Source organism: Podarcis gaigeae, assembly GCF_964106915.1.
Source record: "Podarcis gaigeae genome assembly, chromosome: 8".
In the NCBI taxonomy this organism is placed as follows: Eukaryota; Metazoa; Chordata; class Lepidosauria; order Squamata; family Lacertidae; genus Podarcis; species Podarcis gaigeae.
This window is the reverse complement of record NC_139684.1, coordinates 57,354,428-57,369,961: the sequence shown is the minus strand read 5'-3', so window position 1 is coordinate 57,369,961 and position 15,534 is coordinate 57,354,428. Positions and strand designations below refer to the sequence as shown.

At 52.9% G+C, this 15,534-nt stretch overlaps 1 protein-coding gene across 3 annotated transcripts in view; it reads right to left on the bottom strand.

The window, feature by feature from the left end:
* Positions 1-1,128: 1,128 nt before the first annotated feature.
* Positions 1,129-15,534, bottom strand: part of NHSL3 (NHS like 3) — a 56,559-nt gene continuing 42,153 nt past the window's right edge. For all 3 annotated transcript variants that reach the window (XM_083751614.1, XM_083751615.1, XM_083751616.1), the window contains exons 2-7: positions 12,965-13,120; positions 11,465-11,520; positions 9,310-9,430; positions 8,860-8,976; positions 4,696-7,842; positions 1,129-4,032 (exon numbers count right to left, since the gene is read on the bottom strand). In XM_083751614.1, coding sequence (XP_083607740.1) covers positions 4,010-4,032; positions 4,696-7,842; positions 8,860-8,976; positions 9,310-9,430; positions 11,465-11,520; positions 12,965-13,120 — 3,620 coding nt within the window. In that variant the 3' untranslated portion in view covers positions 1,129-4,009. The remainder of the gene's footprint in view (positions 4,033-4,695; positions 7,843-8,859; positions 8,977-9,309; positions 9,431-11,464; positions 11,521-12,964; positions 13,121-15,534) is intronic.

The window sequence follows — 15,534 nt, the reverse complement described above, 5'->3', positions numbered from 1 at the left end:
TCCTGGTGCTTTTCTGTGGTAGCTGCATTCAGCCCAAGATGACTGCTTTCTAACATGCTTGGTAACAGATCAAATAGTTCTTTCTTTTTCACAGGGAAATGGCACAACGTAGTAAAAACCCCATGTAGTTCCAGTTACTGGTTATTTAACTAGCAGAGGAATGTGCATGTTTTCTGGCTAAGAGTCTTGTAGTACTTTAAATCGGACTCCCCCATCCTGGTGCCTCTAGATGTTTTAGACAATTTTGATTGGGCTGATGGGTGTTGTAGGTTAGAATATCTGCAGGTTACCAGGTTGACGAAGGCTGATAGCGTGTGTGAGTGAAGGACGTGAGGAGCTGGAGGAGCTGCCATAAAAAGCAAACCAGGAACACTTTTTTCCTGGTAGAAGTGTCCAAACTCAAGACCATCTGTCTCTACCTTTTACCATTAATCTATGCACAAGGGGAACATTTTGTGCATGTAGGTTATAGAAGCTTATTCCATAAGAAATATTTACTGTGGTAGCACTCGGAGACTTTGCTTTTATTGTGAGTGAGCCTGTACATGCTTAATGAGAGGGATTTGAGCAAACCTCCGTTTGCTGTAACTGGCACACTTGCATTTTTTATACTTACGGAGGTTTGTTCTGGACTACAACCACCATTAGCTCCAGCCGGCATGATCTGCACTCAGCTGCAAAGCCGCCTTCCCATCCCCACCAGATGGAAGACAGAGAAACTTCTGCTTGATCAGGCAGGATGGCCGGCAAGTGGGTTGATAACTTGCAGATGGTTGCACACACTTACTGCATCCCCTCTGCCTCAGGCCTCTGGAGGGTGTGATGGTTAGACTAAAGTTACCAGGCATTCCCCTTTCCTGGGGACAGTCCCTGGATTTACACATCAGTCCCCTGACAAAATCCATCTATTTAGTAGGAAGTTGAAAAGTGTCCCTGTATTCATGGGGGGGCGGGAATCTGGTAACCTTAGGTTAGACCTCACTTGCCCTGGCTGCTCTTGGCATTCCTCCATTGCACCCCAGCACCTTCCGCACCCACACACTCCAGACTCTTCCCTTTTTCTTGTTGGTAATAAAATCTCATATCTCATCCTCCCACAGCAAATATATTCACACCACAGCGAAAAGGTAAGAGAGACAGCAAGCAAGCAAGCTTTAATTTATCTTTACAAAGACAGTCTTTAAAAATGTATTTCACCATCTTTTCCCCCCTCTCATCCCTTTCTCAAAGGTAGCTCCCTCCCCCACTCCTGTTTTACAATCATGAGGGAAAAAATCAAAAGCAAATGACCCAAGATTTTCTTCTTCTTCAAAAGTCTATATAAATCAGTTGTCTAATGTTCCTAAAGAATAGAAAACAAAGGCATTGAGGGTGGGGGACAAATTCAGGTGCTTGGTGTCATTTCTAAATGCTGTGCCCAGTCCCACTGGGGCACCCCACCCCCACCAAACTCCTCTTCTGATTTGTCTGTTCTCCTGCCTTCAAAGTGCTGTGTTGGCTCTTGGCAGAACAATCTGGGAGGAGACTGCAGCCTTGGGGTAAGAGTAACTTGAGGTTCAGAGGGAAATTACGATATTCCCACCCCCACATCCCTCTTGAGGGGTGAGAAGGAAAGCCTCTTAGCGAGGCATGAGCTCCTGACAGCTGATGTATGTAGCCTGGAGAAGGTGTTCAGGGGAGGGGGGGTCTCCAGCAGAGGAAAAGAGTGCCTCCTGGGAGAGGCTCACTGCTGGGGTTTATAACATCAGGCACACACGGTCGTAAGTACAGCACCAGGAAAAGGAGGCAGGTTGGTAAGGGCAGGAGCAGGGGGGTGGGTTTCAGTATGGTGGCAACACACAGCTGAGTCTCCCAGTCAGGGTGCCACCTTGCCACCTAATAATGGCCCTAGGCTGGGGGGGGGGGGCAAAATGAATGAACAGCCACAAGTTTGGGGTGCCTAAAAACCATCACCTGCCATTACATTTCAGAGCAGGGCTTTTCAAACACAGGCAACTACTTCAGACCATGTTGCCTGGCCAGCTCAGTGCTCTATTCCAGCCCTTTCCTAACTCACATTCTGGGTGTTTTGGATCACAATTCCCAGCAGCAGAAGCTGCTGCTGTGGCAGGGGCTGGTGGGAGTTGCCATTCCTGAACATCTGGAAGGCAGCAACTTGGCAAAGATGGCTCGGTCTACCCTGGCCGGCAGCAACCATCCAATGCCCTTTTGTCATCCAAGATTATGTGCACACAGAGCGCTTAGTCACCCTACAAACCCTTTGATTGAATTCTTGTGTTCCTCAGAGGTTTAGTAGTGATCCTGGGATGCCCAGCCCTTCTTGGTAGTTTCATGTAGCAACTGGGAGGGGTAGAGGGGTTCTGCCCTGCCCCTTGCACCGCTTGCAGAGTTTGCACCTTTCAGTGGCCAACATCAGGGCAACACGCCACCGACGACGAGAGGGGGGCAACCATATCCACTTCAACACACTATTTGCCTGCAGCAGGAGGTGCGCCCTGGGTGAAGCTGGACTCTGCAAGCCAGTGGGCTTCTAGCAAGGGATGCACACACACCCCTGACCCAGGCTGGCTCTCAAAGTTGCCTTAATACTTACCTGATGACCTCCTGCCATCCTTTCCCCTCCAGGAAGTTTCAAATTCACCAAAGAAAATGATACTGCCAAAGCCAGAATCACACCACATCCACCATGCTGAATGGGAAGGAGGAGTAGAGCTTTGCTTGCAGAATGAAAGAGCTTTTGCCCACCCTACCCCACCCCGAATCACCCATTCAATCCCCTTGCTCCAAGGTAGGATGCTCTAGGCCTGGAATGTTTTGCTGCAAAATGCCCCGGACCTTTAGCGTTTTGGCAGTGAAGAGTTAAGCTCCAAGGGGCTCTGGCTGCCCCTCCTGCCAAGTCTCTCTCTCTCTCCCCCCCCAAAGCTGTTTGCTAAAGGCACCAACCAGCTAGCCCAGCACACACCTCTTGCACATGCCCTGCTAGGCAGTTCAGGTCTTGTGAGCCTCTCAAAAGGTTTCTCGTACCTGGACCCTCAAGGAGACGACCCACCCTTGGGGGACAGTTCTAGGCACAAAGAAGGTAACAAGTGGCATCTGAAAAAGGAGAAAGAGTAGAACAATTATGTGGCCCTATTTGTGCTATGGTGGAATTATACTAGGTCCCCTCCTAGTTGTCTCCCATGGGAATGGTGAAGCTCACCCTCCAGCCAGAATCAGCTGTTGCCCGATAGGGACCAGTTTGCACCAAGGAACCCTACCTGGGCTAGCCAGGTACATCACCACATGGCCCGCCACTAGAACAGCAAGGCTAACTTGCAGGGTCCCTTCAGTGCAATCTCTTCGCAGGAGCACACAGGAGAGAAGCAGAAAGGATCTGGGGCCCAGCAGCATTTGGGAAGCCTACGCAGCTCTCCATAAGCAGCCGTCCTTGCAGTCTCCAGCCTCGATTTGAGAAAGTGCTTGTTTTGTACAATCCAGGGGTGCAAAAGCAGGCGATGCTCCCAACAAAGAGAAAAGAAGGGAGGGGGCTCTTCTGGGACGGGGACGGGGAGACACACACACACACAGCCCAGGTTGGTTTGACTCTGCCAGCTTCTCCTTGGGATGGGGCAGGGGGAGCAGGAAGGGCAAACCGTCCTCATTGTCCATTGTTCTTAAAAGCCATTTTTCCTTATGCACCAAAACAACCACCCCACAATGGGAAAAGTAAAACCCCAGCTGAGAAAAGCTGCCCCATTGAGGGAGGAGGCGGCAGCAAGGAAGGGTGTTGTGCTACTTTTGTCTCTGTATGTAAAATAAAGCCGTATTACTGAAGAAAAAGTGAAACCAACACAATTTTTGCATAAATATCAAGGCCATCAGAGGCTAAGGCTGATTTGTCTTCCTTTTTGTCGCATCCAGGACCTCCTCTGGCCTGCTCAGGTCCCTGAGATTTTTTTCTTTCTTTCTGTGTATGTTAATTATTTTCAATTCCTGTATTTCAGGGGCAACCACGCTGCAGGGTCTCCCTTCACGCCATCTCCTCCTGTAAATCTGCAAGGAGAAAAGCAGAGGCAATGGGTTTCAGAGCTGGAATCCAGCGCCTTGCGATGGGACTGCCCACCTCCCAAAAGCCTACAACCCTCCCTCAACCCTCAGTTCCTCAGCTGTGGAGAAAGGAAGCAAGAGAGCTATGTAGAATCCACCCCAGAGACAAAAACTTAAAAGCTCTCAGCCTTGTTTGGGGATGGGGTAAATGCTACCAGGTGTGTCGTTTTACGTATATGCACCACCCTCAGAACATAACCCCTGTGCAAGATGAAATTGTACTATCTTTTAAGAAGGATAACACTGTAACAAACAGCAGTAATGCTGCACTTACATCACTGGGCAACTGTAAAACAAAATACATAATTAGATTTTTAATAAATTCTCTAGCATAGCATTCCCTTTCCTACTAGGAGCCCCCAAGCAGGACATGATGGCAACCCACCCCCTCCTGTTCTTGCCCAGGAAGAAGCTGGAGACATAGTCAACATGACTGGCAGAAAAAGGGCAAGAAATCAGGGCCTGCATTGCTCAAATGGTGTGAGTGTAAAGCCCCATGGTCAGTCAATAACGGTTGCCCAACAGCCCCCAGGACAGACCTTCCAATATCAAGTGTGTTGCCACAGCTGAATCGGGACCACTCAATCCCCACCCTGTTCAGCCCCTTACCTTGTGCTGGGGGGCTCTGCAGTGGTGTCGCAGGCCCTGCCGGGGGGCTGTCACTGCTATCCCCAAGGAGAGCGGCCTGGTGACCAGACCCCTCACTCTTAGTCCTGTCCCCAGCCACTGGCAGGGTGGAGCTCAACTCCTCAGCTCCTGCTGGCTTGGGGCTCCGGGGAGATGGCAGCTGGCCTGGCCCTAGCGAGGGCTTCCTGGCTATCGGCGGAGGGATCTTCCGGGCCTGGGGCTTTCCTGAGCCCTGCTGGGGGAGCCCCAGGGCTGCCGTGGACCGCTGACCAGAGACGTTCATCAGTTCCGCAACCAGGTTCTTCTTCAGGTTGGCCTGGGCCTCTGGGGAGGCCGAGGTGTCGATGACCAGCTTCTTGGGGCTCTTGGCGAAGATGAAGCTGGCCGTCGAAGCCGGGGACTTGTGGTGGGGGGACACTTGGTCCTCTTTCACCTCGCCGGTGGGGGCAGCAGCTGCGGTGGGGAAAGCCGGCAGTGTCAGCCGGTGGCCAGCCTTCCTCTCAGCCCCTCTGAGGCCTGGCGCGTCTCTGGAAGACAGTGTGGAGGCCTTCAGGCGCACGGCATCGTGCAGGGGGTTTGAAGATGGACTGCTGTCCTTCGGGGCCCTCAAGGAGAGCGACTTGCGGACAGGCTTCTGTGGGGCAGGCTGCCCCAGCTTCCCGCTAACCCCAGTGCTCGGCCCGTTCTGCTCCGCCACGGGGTTGGCTGCCGCTGGGCTCGCAGCAGGGGCGTGGGTGTCCATGTGGACCGAGCGCAGGCGGACCATCTGCAGCAGGGAAGGGGTCACAATGGGGAGGCTGGCGTCCTCCTTTGGCGTGGAGTTGCTCTTGCTGCGAGACGCCGGCTCTTTCTTGAGGTCGGGGTGGGCGCTGGCAGCAGGCTTCTTAAGGCTGGGCTGGGCTTGGAGGCTGGAGGTTGTTGCCGCCGGGCCAGTGGGCTTCCAGTGGAGGGAAGTTTCTCCTGCCACAGGGAACTTGGGAGGTGGTGGTGGCTCTGCTTGAGGAGCTGGCAGTGGTGCGGCGTCCGGCGCCCCCTGCTGCTGGATCTTGGAGGACACTCTTGTGGAGAAGGAGGGCGAAGAGGCAGACGCTTGGCCCTCCTCTGCAAGGGCTGCTCTTTGGTTGGCCGGCTGCTCTTTCTCCGCAGGAGCTGCCACAGTGACTTGAAGGGAGGGTGTCCCCACAGCCTGCAGCTGGGGCTCTGGCAGGGGCGGCACAAAGTAGGCCTCGTCCGGGGGAGGAAAGTCGGCCATGGAGAGGTCATGAGCATCAGGCACGGGTGGGGGCGGAGGGGGCCACAGAGGATCCGCAGGAGCGTCCGGCACGGTCTCAGAAGGTGTAGGGGCAGCTGGGGCCTCCGGAATGGCACTGGCCTTCTTCGCTGGGGGTGGTGGCGGGTGGTAGGCTGGAGGGGGAGACGGAGGAGGCGACCCACGACTAGCTTTCATAAGGACAGCGGGCTGTTGGTGAGGTTGGCCCGCGGGGGCCAGGGCACTGGCAGGTTTGGGTTCCGCCAGTTGGCCCTGGGTCGGTGGAGGGGAGAAAGGAGCTGGCACCTTGGGGTGAGGAGGGATAAGGAACCTGTCCATTTTATTCAGAGCGGGGGCAGCATTGGCAGAGGGTCCTGCTGAAGGCGGGGCCGTCCCCTCCACAGCGGCTGGATCCGAGGCAGAGGAGGACAAGGATGTCAGGGAGGAGGAGACGGAGGGCCCCGGGGATTGCAGGGAGCAGACCCGCTCCGGCTTCTTTGGTTGGGGCCTCTTCTTCCCGGAGGGCGAGGCGTGGGCCACGAGGCCCTTGGTGTGGAGGGTGGGCGTGCCGCTCTGACTTGAGTACCCGCTGGAGGGCGACATTGTGCGGCCAAAGTGGTCGGGGGAGCTGTGCTTTGAGGGGACTTCCGACGTCTCATCCACTTGCCCCTCCTCTCGGATAGTCGGGCTCCGGTGAGAGATGTTGGGAGAGCAGGCCAGGCTGTCAGAACGGAGGCTGCTGGTCTCGCTCTGCGAGGAGGGGGAGAACACTTCGTCGTCCCCGGTTAGGCTGGGGCTCCCTAGTCGCCCCGCAGCCCACGCCTCGCTGCCTTCCCGTGGGGGCCTGCGCTCTGGCATGGGGGGCAGGCCCATCGCTCTAGGTGCCCCCTCGGCCTCCAGCTGCTGAGCCTTTTTGTGCAGGGAGTACGTCCTGCGCGGGGGTGCGGGGGCTCTCTTCATCTTCCTGAGGGACACGCTGCGGGTGGAGGAACGGTCGCTCCGCACACTCATGCTGTCTGAGCCCTCCGCTGCACTGCCGGTGCTGTAGGCGGGGGAGGCCCGCCCGCTGCTTCCAGGGGGCCGCACCCCAAGGAGGTGGGGGGAGGCAGGGGCGGCCTTGCCGCCGTGGCAGTTTGAGCTGGTGCCGCTCATGGAGCTGAAGGTACTGAGCTGGTCCAAGTCAGGCCTAGCCGCCACCCGGACCTGTCCGTCGGGCCTGGCCTCGCCTTTCCTGCTATCAGTGCCCCCGTGTGAGGAGATTGTGGAGGTGTTCGAAACGATGGTTTCCGTGGACTGGGAATGGCTCCAGTTGTCACTGGAGGAGGAGTGCTCGCGGCTGCGGGGGCCAGAAGGGAAACGCCCCACCGAGCGCACAGAAGCTGGGCTGGCAGTCGAGAGGCTGCAGCGGCTCAGCGTGCGCACCTTGTTACGCGAGAGGGCGATGACGTCCACCATGGGAGGCATGACGGCGTTGGGGATGATCTTCGACAGGTAGGTGCCCTGTGGAGAGATGGACATGACGGGGCCCAGCAGCTCGGGGGAGCCTGGCTGGGTGGTCATCCAGGGCACAGCCAGAGACTTGGGCCTGGCCAAGGGGGACAGCTTCGCCGCCGTCTTGCGCCCCAGGAGTGAGTCGTCGTAGTAGACGCAGTTGATGTGGCGCTGGAGGGAGGTGTCGGCCTCCAGGGCCTCCAGGGCCTGCAGGGAGATGCGGGCACCGCCCTTGGGGATGGCGGTGGGCCGTAGTTTCCCATCAACGGTGGGGATGTGGATGGCATTGCCGTGGACCTCGCCACCATTCGAGAGGGCCGGAGGGGTCGCATCAGGTCGGACAGCAATGCTGCCCGGGCGTTTCTTCGCCTCATATCCGTTGCTCAGGCCTGAAGCAGATAACACAAAGGAGATAAGGAATGAGGGGCCAGTGGGGAAAGCTATATAGCGCAAGCAGAAGAAATGAACTTCAGTGCTCTCAAGTCCCATAAATGCTTCTCAGTCCCCTTATTGGGTAACTGATAAGATGGAGAAGGAAGTCCCAGCGGTTGGACACCAAAACTGCATGCTGAAGCTCCTGGGTCCCACCAGCCAGGAGAAGAGAAGAGTCTGTCCTGGTGCTGGAAGGGTCCCAGCACCAAGTGAGCCATCAGCTCAGTGGATGACCAGGAACATGACAACTCCCTCTCAACTTCCAGTCTCCACCTTCCAAAATATAGCATGGTGGCATCTTATGCGCAGTTAACGTGTGTCATTTAAAACTTGCACAGTTGAAGGCAGGCCGGCTCTATTGTGCCTCATTTTCACAGCGCAGGAAGGGCTTTTAAGCTCTCAGCCTTGCTTGGAAGTCAAGGGCTGCTCAGCGCAGAGGCTATGGAAGGGATGCTGACACAGGAGCAGTTCCAAGTGTTTTGAGCATACACATTTTCAGAACCCTTGGAAGCAAACCCCCGCAGTTACTAACTCACATAGTTTTGTTGCTGAGGTTTAATATTTTAACTCATTTTGCATGTTCAGAGTACAAAGCATATGCTTTGCATATATTTAACCAGACATCTGTGTTTCTCGTTAGACTTCTGCCCCCAAACAGCATCCAGCTTCCTGAGTCTCTCCCTGCTCCCACATCTCATCCCACCTCAAGTGTGCACAAATCACTTTTCCACACCCAGCCAAGCCTAACAATCCACAAGTTTGGCCAAAGCAGTTTCCCAGCTTACACCGCCAGACTCAAGTGTGCACTTAAGTCCATGCATACTTATCCAGTTTCCATCAGTCACCCTGATTGCAGTTTTTCCACTTTTCAAATTCAGATTTTGCAGAGCAAAGGCAGATTCCCGCCCCCCCCCCCCTCGCCATTGCAGCCAAACTGTTTTTACATTTTAAGTTGCCAAGCTGACTGGGCTTACCCAGCTCTTTCTGCACATGTTGAGGGAGACCCAGAACAGTAGTCCTCCGCTCTTTCTTCCTCTTCTCGCCCTTTGCTGAGGATTTGGGGAACGAATCATGTGGCCGAAAGGTGGAGCCTAAAATGGAGGGGGAGAATGAATTAAAGGAAACCAAAGAGACCTTATATCCAACCCTGCATGCTCTGTCAAATGGCTCACGTCTGCCAATGTGGAGGGCCTTAATGTGCAAAGTTTCTCATCTCTGCTTGTTCCCATCACAGGCATATTTCACAGCTCAACTTTGCATTTGAACCTTCCTTCAAGCAGACCCTCTGAAATTTTGCAGGGGTAGTGGTGGTCTCTGGAAAAAACAGCTGCAGTTTCCCTCCCTGCACCAAGCCCAGCTCCTGAACCCTCTGAGTTGGCAAGCGGCCCCCCTGCCTCCAGCCCCAAGTCTTCTGGTGGTAGTACCTTTCCTCTGGATCATCTCTGAGCGGACCGAGAGGGCATCCTCGGAGGTGCTTTCCGTGGCACATGATGGGGTCTGACTCCGGATCGAGAGGTCGTCACCCTCTGTGGATGAGCGGGAAGACTGCATGCCAAGAGGGGAGGAAATGAAGGCAAGAGGGTGAATTTCCCACCAAGTCCTATTCACCCATAGAAGGTCTCCCCCCCCCCCCTTGGAGCCCAGAGATGGGTCTCACAGGCATGGACATCCAACCTACCCAGGAACCTTCCAAGGGCAAGGAGGCGGCAGCTCCCAAGCATCTGCCTGCTGTGCCCCACTCTTGCCTCCATAAAAAAACAGAAGCATTAATTGCTCAGTCAGTAAAGCATGAGACTCTTATAATCTCAGTGCTGTGGGTTCAAGCCCCACATTGGGCAAAAGATTCCTGCATTGGAGGGAGTTGGACCAGATGACCCTTGATGGTCTCTTACAACTCTACAGTTCTCTGATTCTATGAAATGAGCAAGGGAGTAAGTTGCAGACAGGACCATCCTTCCTGTCCACCAGGTGGCGCTGCTTGACAGAAGCCAAGCCATTGGGCCCGCCTTGTCATTGCTTTCAAGGGCACAAACTCCTTTCTGATTAAAGGACCATGAAATCAGTGTAAAAGGGCACATCAGAAGTTGCCTTGGTTTTGCACATTTGTAAAAACAGTCGGTGAAGCTCCAACCGCAGGCATGCTCTCTGACAATGACAAGGCCTGGGTGCTTGTTTCCCACTTAGCCAGTATTCCTCAGCTATATGATCAGGACATTGTAAGCCCTGCCATTCCATGTAAACAAATGATGTGGCACGGGGCGCAGCATGAAACTAAGAGTCTCAAGTGCCCTTTTTAAAGTTTCTAGGCCTTGTGGCTGTGTGGAAATGCTTGACAGTGCTCTGGAAAGCCTGCTGAAATCTCAAAAGCCAGAGGAATGGGGGCTGAGCACAATGGGGGACTTCGGAGCCCTGCAGAACCCAAGAGGAGGAGATGTAATCGGATGCACATTTGCTTCCCTTACATACTTCATGCAGATTGCAGAATTTGGTTTGTTTGTTTGTTTGTTTGTTTGTTTGTTTGTTTGTTTGTTTGTTTGTTTTACTGTCAGGTTACAGAATTTCAATTTAGCACCAGCTGTTCGCTTGAACACTGAAGTGGCCAGAACATGCAGGAGATTGTTTGCTGCTTCAAATTCCTTTGCACAACCAAATATATTTTTGAGAAGAAAAAGGGATATTCCAATATGGTTTGCCAATCAGCCAGAACACTGTTTCTTTTTAAAGAAAAAGAAAGAAAAAGATTTAAAGCTTTTGCTGATTAATAATCACAGATTTGGTACTGCTGTGTGCAACTCAGAGAGAGGTGTTTCTCACCCATTCTGCATAACCTTAAACATGAGGAACAAAGAGGTCAGAAGAGTCTTCTCTGCTGAAGTCTGGATTCCTCTTTCTGGCCTGTCTGGTTTTATTCCCTGAACTCCAAAAAGGCTACATGAGCAAGAAGCAAACACTCCTTCAGGAAGGGTCATCTGCGAGGAAAGGAGAGCTGAAGTGGCTGCAGGGCGAAGGCAGGATTTGTGGGAATCAGCAGCCAGGAAGAGGAAAGTGCAGCTGCAGGGAAGTGCAGTGCAAAGTCCACTAGGTTGCAGCCAAGATAAACAGAAGACAAGAGGCCAGCTTTCACCCCACCCGAGTTCAGTGCTGGTGGAGGCTCCGCATTTGCTGGCTCCTTCCACAAGAAGACCTTCCTGAGCCCTCCCAGGTCCTACTCCAGGGTCCATCAGCTGCCAGACTCCCTCATCCACCTCTGGGCAATTTCAAGAAGGCACAAGATCAGCTCTTCATCTCATATTGTGCAAAATCGGGATCATTTTATAAAGAGGAAACAGCGGCTGGAGGGACACAGCACAAATGCTTTTCTGTTTGCAGCGGAGGGGAGAGGGGTATGGGAAAACAACCCCAAGGCTTCCCAGGTATCTTATCCTCAGGGCGGCAGGTGTGGTGGTGAAGACGCTGCAAGTTAGCACAACACAAGCCAATGGAAAATACACAACGGCACTGCAAGGGTGTGACATGCATGTGGGGATTGTGGAGGAAAGGGGGCAACGCAAACTGCTGCCTGACATGCAACCGGCTTACCTGGATGCTGCTGGTGTCACTGTGGTCCCAGACCCTCTTGCTCTGCTTGTGTTTCTCTGAAAGGCAACAGCAGAAAAAACATCGTCTGCCAGCCCGAGGAGGGCTGGAGGCCACTAAGCGCTGATCCAGAGTGCCGGGAGCGGAGAGCAGAGAAGAGAACACAGGAAGGAATAGTCTCCCACCTGCTTGCCTCTCCTGCTGCCCTGGGAGGGAAGGGGCTTCTCAAGCTCCCTCCTGGAGATCCTGCTTCATGACCCAGCCCAGCCTCAGAGGAAGAGAGCAGGCAGCCGCTCTCCCTGGCAGGCAGGCCACTGGCCTCACAGGCACTGGACTCTGCTCCGCAACGGCAACCTGCCCATCCGGCACTGCGCAGCTGCAACCGCCTTTCCATGCTTGGCAGGTGCTGTTTGATCTCCGGCGTGGGCAGAACCACAATCAGGGGCAGAGGGAGGAACCCCACCCAGTAGTATAAGGAGGCAGATGGGACTCCTCACAGCCACAGTTCTAAACATGATGTACCATGCCTGGAGCAGAGGCACCTCTTCCCATTGACTCAGGTGTGCTCATGGAGGGTGCAGTTCTTCAGCAATTATGGAAATGTACTTTGCATGTACACAGAGGTAGTTGCTTTCTATAAATGAGCTCAGGGCACAAAGCTGGATTCAGATTCAGCTGGGACAGGATGATGATCCATTTTGAGAAGCCCACACACAAAGATATTCTGCACCACTCAAACTTTCAAGTTACACATTAGGCCAAATGGTTGCTAGTCTGTATTTAATTTAAGAAGGGGGAGGTATCTGTGTTAAAGAGATTTCTTATCTTTTCCCCTTGTATTCCACCCAACACACACACACACACACACACACACACACAGCGCCTGTGGTAGAGTTCTGTGCATGGTCAATATTGAGGGATGATGGGATTTGTAGTCTAGCAACACCTGGCGGCCACTACATTGGTGACCCTGCTCTACAGTTTGCATGCTGCATTTTGAGCCAGGCACAATTTTAACTGTCTCTGCAGTTTTTTCTCCTATCAGGCCAACACAGCTACTTGTTTCTGACCAAACTAAGCTGTGGTTCCGCAACAGCCCAGTCCCAGGCTGTTCTGAACATGAGCACCATTTAACGTGAGGGAGGGCTACAGTTTAGCATCCCAAGTGACAATAGTTTAGCATCCCAAGTGACAACAGAGAGCAAAGAAGCAACTGCTCCTCACCCAGAGGACCCTGGGCCAGGGAGGTTTTGTGCCAAGAGTATTATGAAAGGAAAACAGAGCAAATGGTTCAATCAGTAGAGCATGAGACTCTTAATCTCATGGGTCCGAGCCTCACGTTGGACCAATGATTTCTGCACTGGAAGAGGTTGAATGAGACAACCGTTGTGGTCCCTTCCAACTCTATGATTCTATGAGAGCTCAGAGACAAAATGGCCTAAGTGTCCATCCTAACACATCCGTCCCCATTCACTCCCTCCTGCCAACCCCGCAACCCAGTACCTTGGTTCTGCAACGACTTGAGCCCAGCCTGGGCCTGGATATGTAGCTCCTCAAGGTGTGGAGGTCGGTTGCTGGGGAAGAAAACATTGTCAGGCCGCTCGTCCCTTGCCTTGTACTGGACACTCAGACGCTTCTCGTTTTCAGCCTTGGCAGCCCCTGGAAAGAGAAAGGGGAGAATCCTGGAATCCCTGATGTAACAAGAACAATGGGTGGATTTCTGTTCCACCAAGATCTGCCACCACAACACAATTCAAAAAGGAGGTGTATCAAGCTGGGCTACTTGCTCACGTAGTCCTGCATGGCTCGTTCTAAGTAGCAATGGTTCTCCATGGCACACACCCCATGCACTTCATCACTGCTGGTGTAGCACTCTGTCCATAAGGCAGGGGCAAGTCTTAGACTCAGTTGCCCCGCAGTAAAATGTGGATAGCCATGATCCCACAAAGGCAAGGAATGGTGCCGCTAACCCAGAGACATGGGAATGTGGACATCTAATCTTTTTATCAATACATAATCATTGTCACAATGATTACACTGTCACAACGCCACAGTTATGTCATAACACCAAAGTTATAAACAGCTAATTACTATCAGCTGTCACAGCTTCTACAATTATGGTTGAGACCACTGTCATCACTACCATGACAGTATTAGCCACTGTTCATCTAACTCTTTTGTATTTTAATGCCTGAGCTATGCATAGTTAGTGACATGTATTTTAACCAAGCACATACAAGCCGGGGGCTGGGGAGTTTTGCAAAAACATCACGAGTGGTACCTGTGATGAGTGTGTCCCCCCCCCCCGTCCCAGCCATTGCATGGAACTCTTGCAAGGGTCAAGGGTTCAAGAACAGCCAGTGACCAGTCAAGCAAACACCAGCTTTGCAGAGCTTTGCTGTGCATTACTCAGAAGCAAGTCCAACAGAGTTCAGAGAGACTTACTCCCAAGTAAATGTGCACCCAGGATTGCAGCCATTGGCCTCTTGCTCTTGTCCTGCATGATTTCACTGATCTATTGTGGATGTTTACGTTCCAATGATGAGCCACTTTGCCTAGTGGAGAAACAGGATAAACTGGAGGGATATTTTAAGCAATACAGTCATACCTCGGGTTGAGGTTGCTTCAGGTTGAGCACTTTCAGGTTGCGCTCCGCGGCGACCCGGAAGTAACGGAACATGTTACTTCTGGGTTTCGCCACTCGCGCATGTGCAGGCGCTCAAAATGACGACATGCGCATGTGCAGAAGCGGCGAGTCGCAACCCGCGCAGACGTGGGTTGTGTTCGCTTCAGGATGTGAACGGGGCTCCAGAATGGATCCCGTTCGCATCCAGAGGTACCACTGTACCTCAATACTTTGCTGGGAGGAATCACTAGTGACTCCTGCATCTCTGCTGCAGAAGAGCCACCCCCTGCCCAGTGTAACCATGACAGCCCCTGGGATCGCTTTACAACCCTTCTCCACTGACAGAGGTGATCTGACACCAGCATTCACTGCCCTTGCTCTCAGCAGTGGGAGGCTGCAGGCTCCGCATGTCCAAAGCCTGAGCCTTTAAAGCCAGTGCTCTGAATAAGCGAAAGCACCCCAGGGCAGGATCACATGACTGATACCAGAAATATCTGTGCACCTTGCACACACACACACAGCACCAGCGAGGCAGTCCAGCTTAAAGGGGCAGTGCTCAGCACATTTTGCCACACACCAAAACAACAGCAGCTACCTTCCAGAAGAAGGGAGGGGGGTGAGTTCAGAGGGACGGGAGGACAGAGAACCAGATATCGGGTGTATTCCCGAACAAGCCTATTGAAAGAGGAACAGTTTGCTCCTGTGTGCCAGTCGCCATAGGAACACAGGATGCTGCCTTATTTGGAGTCAGCCCATTGGTCCATCAAACACAGGACCATCTACACTGATTCGCAGCAGCTCTTGGGAATTTCAGGGAGGGGCCCTTGCCCAGCCCTACCTGAAGATGCCAGGGATTGAAGCTGGGACCTGCATGGAAAATGTTTCCCTGGGGTTTGAGTAGGGGATTAAGCTGCTGCTGGTTCTCTCTGTTTTTTATTTCCTGGCCTGCCTCCTGAGAAAGGAACTGCACGCAAGCATAAAAACAGCCCCCTGCCCTTTCTGCCAAGGCAAAAGTTACTCTTCCAAACCACCCAGATTGTTTCTTTAGTCCAATCAAGGCAAAAATCACGACTTTTAAGTCTGGACTACCACTGACTAGTCAGAACCCCACAACCTGGGATTCTTTTAGAAATAAAGCAACTATACAGTGGTACCTTGGGTTACATACGCTTCAGGTTACAGACTCCGCTAACCCAGAAATAATACCTCGGGTTAAGAACTTTGCTTCAGGATGAGAACAGAAATCGTGCTCCGCCGTCACGGCGGCAGCAGGAGGCCCCATTAGCTAAAGTGGTGCTTCAGGTTAAGAACAGTTTCAGGTTAAGAACGGACCTCCAGAACGAATTAAGTACTTAACCTGAGGTACCACTGTATTATTATTGGCCAGCTAGAAAGCAGGATGCCACAAAGGGAACAACTTTGTCTTTTTAGACTACAGTATGATGCC